The sequence below is a fragment of the Manis pentadactyla genome, chromosome 4 (genome assembly GCF_030020395.1).
Source record: "Manis pentadactyla isolate mManPen7 chromosome 4, mManPen7.hap1, whole genome shotgun sequence".
Taxonomy (NCBI): Eukaryota; Metazoa; Chordata; class Mammalia; order Pholidota; family Manidae; genus Manis; species Manis pentadactyla.
The window spans coordinates 24,267,098-24,275,470 of NC_080022.1; the positions used below are offsets into that span (position 1 = coordinate 24,267,098).

The following is an 8,373-nucleotide window of genomic DNA, read 5'->3' on the forward strand; positions in this document are numbered from 1 at the left end:
TCTTCCTCTGGTGACTCACACTGGCTTCTGGGGTGAGTGGGCAGCAGTTCCAAGCCCCCAGAACCTAGTACAGGCCCTGGCTTGCCCCCCAGTTGTGCTGCTATATTTGGGAATTTCATCTCCTCTTTTCCCAACTTGGGGAATCGCTCTCCTGCCATTCCTTTCTCTTTTCCCTAGCTCCAACCTCTCCCTCCCTGATGGCTCCTTCCCAGCAGCAAACAAACAGGCTCCAGTCTTTCCTATCTTTGAAAAAGAAAAAAGCCCTCCTTCAGCCCCATGTCCTTTTCCAGCTCCCCTTCACAGCCAACATTCTTGAAAGAGTTGTATACACACGCTGTTTATACTTCCTCACTCAACCCCTGCAGTCTGGCTCCCTCCCCCACCAGTCCACAGGAACAGCTCATCAAGGTCATCACTGACCTCCTTGTTGCTAAAGCCAAGGGATGCTCCTGAGCCCTTATCTGACTTGGCGCCTCAGCAGTGGCTGACTTTGACATAAATACTCCCTCCTTTTTGAGATACTTTTGTGCCCTTTTTTGGGGGGACACTGTGCTCTCTTGATTTGCTTGCTATCTTACTGGTTGCTGCCTCATGGCAAATTTCTCACCCTTTGCTCACTGCCTAATCGGTGTTCCTGGGCCCTGTACAGTCTGTCCCAGGGGAATCTTATCAGTTCCCATGCACTTGGTGTCCACCTATACAGTCAGGGACTCACTTCTTTCTTTCAGTACCAGCCTCTCTTCCCTGCCCCCCACCTGTCTCCTGGACCCCTCCTCTGTCCACCTCACAGGAAACATGCACTATACCTGCCCTTCCTCCCATGTGCCCAAGCTTGACCATTTTCTCAGTTGCCTGAACCAGAATTCTGGGTTTTGTTCTAGGCTCTTCCATCATTTTCCCTTTTCATATTCAGTCAGCTTTGAAACTCTTGTCTTCCCTAGGACATAGCTAAAATCCTATTGCTTCTCTCCATTTCCATTCTAACACCTGGTCCAAGGCTCCACCGTCCTTAACTGGGGAGGCTGCAGCAGCCTCCTGACCCGTTTCGTTTCCACAGAGCAGCCAGGGCTCTTTCCAAAATAGTATGTTCCTGTGCATAGTGTCTTCACACCAAGATCACTCATGGCACATACCAGTCCCAGTGCTGGGGACATTTCCCACCCCTATGCCTTTGCCTGGGTGACTGCTGCTCATATCAGTTCCAGTGTCAATTGCTTACAGAAGCCATCATATACCCACCAGCTGGCTCTGCTATTCCTTCTCATAGTACTGGGGCCTCTCCTCTGTGGTCTTATCGAGCAGTCATTCATTAGCTAGTTGAATCTGCTGACATTCTACAAACTCCCGAGCCCCCCATTCTAGGCCCTGGGGATGTCAGGATGAGTATAACACAGCTCCTGCCCTCAGTGAGTCCGTAGGGTAATGGGGAAGAGAAGCATTCGACAGGGATCAAAGAATAGATACAATGGAATGAGCAGGTTCTGTGGGATGGGAAGGACAGGTGGTCAGAGGAGTCTTCTTGGAGAAGTCACAAGTGGTAGAGATCTGAAGGGTAAATGGGATTAGAAGGGAGGCTATTCCAGGCAGAAGGAATAGCATGCTTAAAGGTGGGAAGAATGGTTTGTGAAGAGCTGGGGGGTGTCCAGGGTAGCTGGACAAGTGACATAAAGAAGCCATTAATGAAATTAAAATAGGACAATGACATGGCTGGATTTGTGGTCTTTATAAAATAACTCTGGAGGAATCAAGTGAGGAAGGAAGCAGAGAGACTGACCAGTTAGGGGGCTACTTGAGCAGCGATGGGTACCTGAGTCAGGGTGGTGGCAGTAGAATTAGAGTAGAATGGACAGTGGTCACCTGGACTGGAGACTGGGGAAGAGAGGGAATGAGAATGATTCCAGGGCCCTTACCCCAGGGGTGGGTAGGGAGAGACCAGTGGGAGCTGGGACACCCATATCCCTGTGGGATCAAGCCAGTGACTCACTTATTACTTCCCATGGGCCCTCCCCATCTTCTTCCTAGAGGAGCAGATGGAGGCCCAAGAGGTAGAAGGCTGCTAAGAAGGCCTAGGAGAGGCAGAGGGGAGGAGAAAGGGAAGTTGGGTAAAAGTCCAGATGTGATGGGTTTTAAGGGAAAGTGGCATTTAGGGTTTCTCAGAGTCTGGAAATTCCACTGTCTCTGGCTTCATCTTGAGACCCCCAAATTCTGAGATGCTCAAACTTGGGGGTCTACTTTCTGGAAGTCCCGGGGCTGTCTAGGTGATGTGAGTATATATCTGAAGGGCCACATCCCCTGACCGGTCCCCAGGACTCCTGACAGTCCCTAAAGTCGGTACGCACTTCCCACAAGCTTCCCTGATTCCCATTACCTGCATGATCCAGGGCAGTCCTCACACTACCCCTCGGAGGCATGTGACCTATTTATCCCCACTGCACAAATGAGACTTCAGGGGTTAAGGAACTTGCTCAAATTCACACAGCTGAAATTAGGCAGACTAAGGGTTTGAAGCAAGGTTTGACTGACACCAGAGTCTGCTTTTAACTCCTGCGCGGTTATATATCTATATTAAGCCAGTCGACCCCCTGGTTGATTGGCTCACTAAGGGGAGGAGGCTTTGTGGGGGATTTGCTTGCTGTTGGGGTGGCTGCCCCCTCTTATATCAAGGGATGGGAAAGGGTAGCACTGACGTCAACAGTTGCCATGGTGATACAGCAACCCTTTCCCTGCTGTCTCCATGGTAACCTGGGGGTCCATCTGTACTTCTCCCCCTCCTTCTAAAAAAGGAGGGTCCCTTAGGGAGGGGCTGGCTAATAAGGTGTTTGAGAGAGAAGTCAGGGAAGGCAGTGATCTGAGCATGCCCCTATCCCCGGGCTTCTCCCCAATCCTCAGAACCAGAGAATAAGGCTGGGACCTGGGGGTCCTGCTTTAGGGTCTGGGACAGCTTTACCCTCTAAGATGAGGGAGGCAGTTCTGTCTTTCCCACCTGGGTATTCCCCTGGAAATGTCCCCCCACCCCACCCCCTCCACCAGTTACTGGGCTTCTTAGCAGAACTGCTGGGAACCTGGCAGAGGAAGGCAAGAAGGATTCCCCAACCCTCTCCAAGGCTGGACGTCACCCAGCCCCTGGGGACCTGAGTGGCTGGCTCTCTGCTGCCCCTTGAAGCCAAAGGTAGGAACAGCAGCAGCCTCTCTGGCTCATCCAGTACTAGCTGCGCCAGGGATTCCTGCCTGGGGCTGCAAGAGAACTTCCAGCACGTGTCAGTAATCCCATTGTACAGATTTAGAAATGGAGACTCAGAAAAGCCAATTAGCCCAAGGTTGGCACAGCTAGTAAACGGCAGTCAGGACTCAAATCCGACTAGAATTTACGCCAATGACTTTTCCAGCAGGAAAAAGGAAGAAAAAACTGAGAACAGGATGGAAAAGGAGAGGAATAGCAGAGTAAAGTGACTCAGGTTGGAGCCTGTCATGCTCCCTGTCACCTACAGAGCAAAGTTCAAACTCAAGGCCCCCCGATCCAGCTTCGCTTCTGTTAACTCATCCCTGGATTCCCTGATTCTGAGATCGGCAAGGCCAAGGGATCTGTCAGATGCAGGCCTGTGTTTTTAGCACCTGGTATGACCCAGGTAGGTGCTGGTGAAAAGTGACTGAACAGAATTCCTGGGACTTCCCCTCCACTCTCCTGCCTCCAGGCCTTTGGCCACAGTGTTCTCTCTGTAAGGCCAAGGAGAGAAAATCCCGGGGCAAAAAACCTCTAAAAACCAAAATCAGTCAAAGGGAAAAATAGAGTTTAAATCCTGTTTATTGCTTACAAGCTACAGTCCGGAGCTGTCTCTCTCTCCTGTTCCTGCAGAAGCAAACAAGCAAGGAAGGACCTCCCCCTAACTTTTTAGGTTCAGATAAGCCCTTGGTTGCCCAGGTAATTACCCACTGACATGGAGATGAACTTCTCTCCACCCTAAGGATATGCAAATATATTAAAGCCAGGCGAGATATTCTGTAAATATTACAATTTTACCCACACTTTCCATGTGGTATGCCCTTTCCCCTTGCTCATGGACACATTCCAAAACTAACTAGCCCCAGGATCTGGACAATTGACAGGGTGTGTATCTGAAATCTTTCCATCCTTCACTAACCAAGCATATGGGAGGTGGCAGTAAATCTTTTTTAAAGAAAAGGAGAGTTGAGAAGATAGGGAAAAGGAAGCAAGGGAGATGAAAAGACAGAAAGGAAGAATGGGAAAGATGCAGCGTTTTGTGGCTGGCAAGGTCCATAGAGATCAGTTGGTGCCTTTGTAAATTAAAAAAACTGAGGAAATGGGCTCAGAAAGAAGGGACTTATGTCAGTGAGTCCTCCCAGCAGGTCACTGCTAGGCCATGTGAATTCCATGAGCACAAGGCCCATGTCTATCAAGTTCACCACTGAATCCCCAGTGCCCCACACAGGTCTGGCTAGTTGACTTGTACTGACTGAGTCAGAGGCAAAGTTTGAACTAGAATCCAGTGGCTTGACTCCTGATAACACTATACAAGGCTCCTTATTTCCATGGAACAGAGTGGTTGGTTACCCTGGCCCCTGCCAGTCTCTATCCCTTTTTTATTTTTCTTATTTTTATTTTGGTATCATTAATCTACAATCTACAGGTTCATTTAAGTAAAACTGAAAGTAGAAAATACTCGTTTAGCTTAAATACTGTATTTCCAGGCAGCCTTCTTGTCGTGGGCCCCTGCTAAAGGATGGATTTAGGGCATTAAGTCTGAGGACACCAAGGAGTGTGCTAGCATCACGTATCATCTGGGGGACCCTGGGCATGTCTCCTGAGGCTCAGCATCCTCACCTGTAAAATAGTAAGAAATCAAAGTTTTTCAAATGACTTCTTCCCCAGTCTTTTTCTGGTCCCACCAGTCCTTGGAGAAACCAAGGCTCAAGATGGACAGGGCAGCCCCTAATGCCCTCAACAAAGCCAGAGGTACCCGGGTCACAAAACAGCAAGTAGCAGAACCGAATTCCACCTTGGGAAAATTAAATGGGCCTGGTATGGGTGGCCATTCTCTTTATTCAAAGTTGTCTGCCCGCCCCCTCCAGTCCGGAGCTTTGGGGGGCCCCCAGAGTCCAGCATGGTAGTGTGAATTTCACTGAAGAACTAAGGAGAGGGATGTGGGAGCATGAAGGTAGGGCCCAAGAGGAAAGGCTGTCCTGGAAGGGCTCACGACCAGCAAGAAATGGGGGAGGGGTTGGTGCCCGGCAAGAAGAAAGCTGACCCAGAAGGGCGGGCTCCTAGGCCTGGGTTCTAGTGACACAGCAGCCACCGGGGTGGGGAGGGAGGGGAAGGTACTCTTGGATGGGGCGGAGCAGCCAGCGGCCCGATTGGACGCGATAGACATACACGGCCAGCCCGGAATGGAAAGAATATTTATACTGTGCTTTATTAAAATGTGCATCATTCTTTTATTTCAAAATGTGCATCATCGTCTCGTGCTCGCCGCGCGCGACCTCAGCGTGGTGGCCCGCGGAGAGGCCTTGTTACCGCCCGGCTCCCGCGGAGCCTCCGTGCGCAGGCGCACTCAGGTGGCCCGGGCCCGGGGGCTCCCGCCCATGGCCAGGTAGACGTCGATGGGCACGTGCAGCAGTGTCAGGCAGTGGCAGCCGGGGCAGCGTCGAAGCGGCCTGCGGAAGCAGGGTGCTGAGGCAGGGACCAGTCCATCCAGTAGGGGACGAGTCCAGGGGTTGCACCTGGGGTCTCCGTGGTTCGGGAGTGGAAGTGGGCACCTTACGTGGGGGTGTGGGGAGCCTGGGGACTACAGTGGGAGAAGGGGCAGGACCGGGAGAAGTCGACGGGGTCGAGAGGGCCGGGACGGCAAGAGGGGCCGCGGGGAAGGCCGCAGGCCTCACCTGACTGGGTTGTGCTCCGTAGGTACCTGCTCCGGACTGTCCTGTGACTCGGGTGCGGCGGCAAGGCCAGGGGAATCTCCGGCCTCAAGCGGTAATCTCCGACCCTGCGGGGTCTCCTGGGCACTCATGTCCAGGCCCCGGGGCGTTCTGCGCGGGGAGTGGCGGTCAGGCCTCCAGGCGTCCCCCCCGCTGCGCCTGTCCCCTGAGCCGTTGCTCACCTGCGGGAGGCCGAGGCCGGTTCCAGGCTGAAAGCAGCTGCCGGTGCCCTGGCAGCAGCAGGACGCTCCAGTCCAGGCAGCTTCGGGCAGGTGTCTGCAGTGCGTCCAGACCCGGGCTTCGAAGGGGAGGGTTGCATTGTGACCCGGGCCGCGGCGCGTTGACCTCACAGAGCCCGTTCTTCCCGCCGGGGAACCTCAACCGTCCCAGCACTTAGCGCGGTGGGGAGCCGGAGGACTCCTGCCATTGCGCCTTGAGACCGGTTCGCGTCGACCCCCAGATGCGTGATGGGGGCGCAGCAGGCGAGGGCAAACAGCCGCTTGGGGCGCGTCTTCGAAAAGGAGCCAGTCTTCCTGGGCGGCACGCAGACCCCGCGGAGCACCCCCTAAAGGCGGGGCTGCGACTCCCTGCTGGCGCCGGGCAGGGGCGCAGCAGCGACCTAATTGGTGCTGGGTTTGGTGGTGGTGAGGGCAGATAGGGGCATTGCCCAGTTTACTCAAGGGTCACACAGCATTTACATCACAATTGGGCCAGTTAAAAAATGTCCGGCCCTCTCCCTCCCCACCACTCGCGGCTGCTGTGTCCCTAAGGAGAATGTTCTAGCGCTGGGGTGGCTGCGGATGAAGTCCTTGGGGGGAAAAAGCGCAGGCCGAGGGCGATGGTGGAGTAGAGCTGCCTCACAGAGACAGCATGAGCTGAGAGGGTGACAGGAAGTAAGGAGACGCTAGACAGCATGGAGGACTTTCTCCTCTCCAATGGGTACGAGCTGGGCAAGACCATTGGGGAAGGGACCTACTCAAAAGTCAAAGAAGCATTTTCCAAAAAACACCAAAGAAAAGTGGCAATTAAAATTATAGACAAGATGGGAGGGCCAGAAGGTGAGCTGGGGCCCCTTTGGAGGAAGGGAGGTCTGGCTGAGGTGGGGTGGGTGTTTTCTCCAGTCATGCCCTCCTCCCCTTTAGTCTGGAACCAAGGAAAGCAAGAGAGATTGTGGCTCTTGGGTAGGTCAGTGCGGAACAGAGGATGCTGGGAGTCAGGGAACATTATACCCTCCAACACCCAAAATTAAAGGGGCAGGACCCAAGCCTGCCAGGCCTTTCCAATTCCAGGAGGGGTACAGAGACTGACAGGTCATGGCCAGGGCTAGCAGAGGCAGGATCTGGTGCCCAGGAAGGTGGCAAGAGATGGGAAAAAGGAAGACGGCTCACGGAAATAACTGGGTCAGGATGCAAGGGTGAGAGGAGTTGGCTCACTATTCTGTGAGCAATCAGGGCTCCTGAGATTGAATGATTTTGTCTAAAAGTCCTCAAAGCACTTTGATACGGTCTCATAGGCTACTCACAACAGTTCTTGAGGCTGGCAGGGAGGAGTTTGTTTGAATAATGTAGTAACTACAAAAATAACAGCAGTGAATATTCTTTGCAATATCTAAGCAGCTAGATGTTTTTAAGACTGTTAACAGGAGTCAAGGCACAAAACCTGGACAAAGTGGGCAGATAGGCAGAGAGAATTTGGAAAAGAGGAGACAGGAAAGAGGAGTTAGGCCCTTCTGAACTTGATACCCCATGTTTTCCCGCTTGTTTCCTCAGAATTTATCCAGAGATTCCTGCCTCGGGAGCTCCAGATTGTCCATACCCTGAACCACAAGAACATCATCCAGGTATATGAGATGTTGGAGTCTGCTGATGGGAAAATCTACCTGGTGATGGAGCTGGCTGAGGGAGGGGATGTCTTTGACTGTGTGTTGAATGGAGGGCCACTACCTGAGAGCCTGGCCAAGGCCCTTTTCCATCAGATGGTGGAGGCCATCCGCTACTGTCATGGCTGTGGCGTGGCTCACCGGGACCTCAAGTGTGAGAACGCCTTGCTGCAGGGTTTCAACCTGAAGCTGACTGACTTTGGCTTTGCCAAGGTGTTGCCCAAGTCATGCCGGGAGCTGAGCCAGACCTTCTGCGGCAGCACAGCCTACGCTGCCCCCGAGGTGCTGCAGGGTATTCCCCACGACAGCAAGAAGGGTGATGTCTGGAGCATGGGTGTGGTCCTGTATGTCATGCTCTGTGCCAGCCTACCTTTTGATGACACAAACATCCCTAAAATGCTGTGGCAGCAGCAGAAGGGGGTGTCCTTCCCCACCCATCTGGGCATCTCAGCCGAATGCCAGGACCTGCTCAAGCGGCTTCTGGAACCAGATATGATCCTCCGGCCTTCGATTGAAGAAGTTAGTTGGCATCCATGGCTAGCAAGCACTTGATGAAAGCAATG

The 8,373-nt window shown here is 53.1% G+C and overlaps 2 protein-coding genes across 3 annotated transcripts; one reads left to right on the plus strand and one right to left on the minus strand.

Annotated features, from left to right (window-relative positions):
• Positions 1-5,404: 5,404 nt before the first annotated feature.
• On the minus strand, positions 5,405-8,364 carry FAM229A (family with sequence similarity 229 member A). 2 transcript variants are annotated; one of them, XM_057499947.1, is made up of 3 exons: positions 6,114-8,364; positions 5,922-6,042; positions 5,405-5,670 (listed from the first exon to the last, which is right to left on the minus strand). In XM_057499947.1, exons 1-3 carry the CDS (start codon positions 6,248-6,250, stop codon positions 5,527-5,529), a joined length of 402 nt encoding a protein of 133 aa, XP_057355930.1. In that variant the 5' UTR covers positions 6,251-8,364; the 3' UTR covers positions 5,405-5,526. The 2 variants fall into 2 exon arrangements, with proteins under 2 accessions (XP_057355930.1, XP_057355931.1); XM_057499948.1 differs by having other exon boundaries at positions 5,896-6,042.
• On the plus strand, positions 6,845-8,362 carry TSSK3 (testis specific serine kinase 3). The gene is made up of 2 exons (XM_036885169.2): positions 6,845-6,989; positions 7,701-8,362. The coding sequence occupies exons 1-2, from the start codon at positions 6,845-6,847 to the stop codon at positions 8,360-8,362; spliced, it is 807 nt and encodes a 268-aa protein (XP_036741064.2).
• Positions 8,365-8,373: the final 9 nt, after the last annotated feature.

Excerpts from the sequence above, each read along its gene's own strand:
- FAM229A (XM_057499947.1), bottom strand. The coding sequence starts at position 6,250 with ATGCAACCCTCCCCTTCGAAGCCCGGGTCTGGACGCACTGCAGACACC. Across the intron at positions 6,043-6,113 it reads CCGGCCTCGGCCTCCCGCAG|AACGCCCCGGGGCCTGGACA; the intron begins GTGAGCAACGGC and ends CTCCCCGCGCAG. Across the intron at positions 5,671-5,921 it reads CACAGGACAGTCCGGAGCAG|GCCGCTTCGACGCTGCCCCG; the intron begins GTACCTACGGAG and ends CTGCTTCCGCAG.
- TSSK3 (XM_036885169.2), top strand. The coding sequence starts at position 6,845 with ATGGAGGACTTTCTCCTCTCCAATGGGTACGAGCTGGGCAAGACCATT. Across the intron at positions 6,990-7,700 it reads CAAGATGGGAGGGCCAGAAG|AATTTATCCAGAGATTCCTG; the intron begins GTGAGCTGGGGC and ends TTGTTTCCTCAG.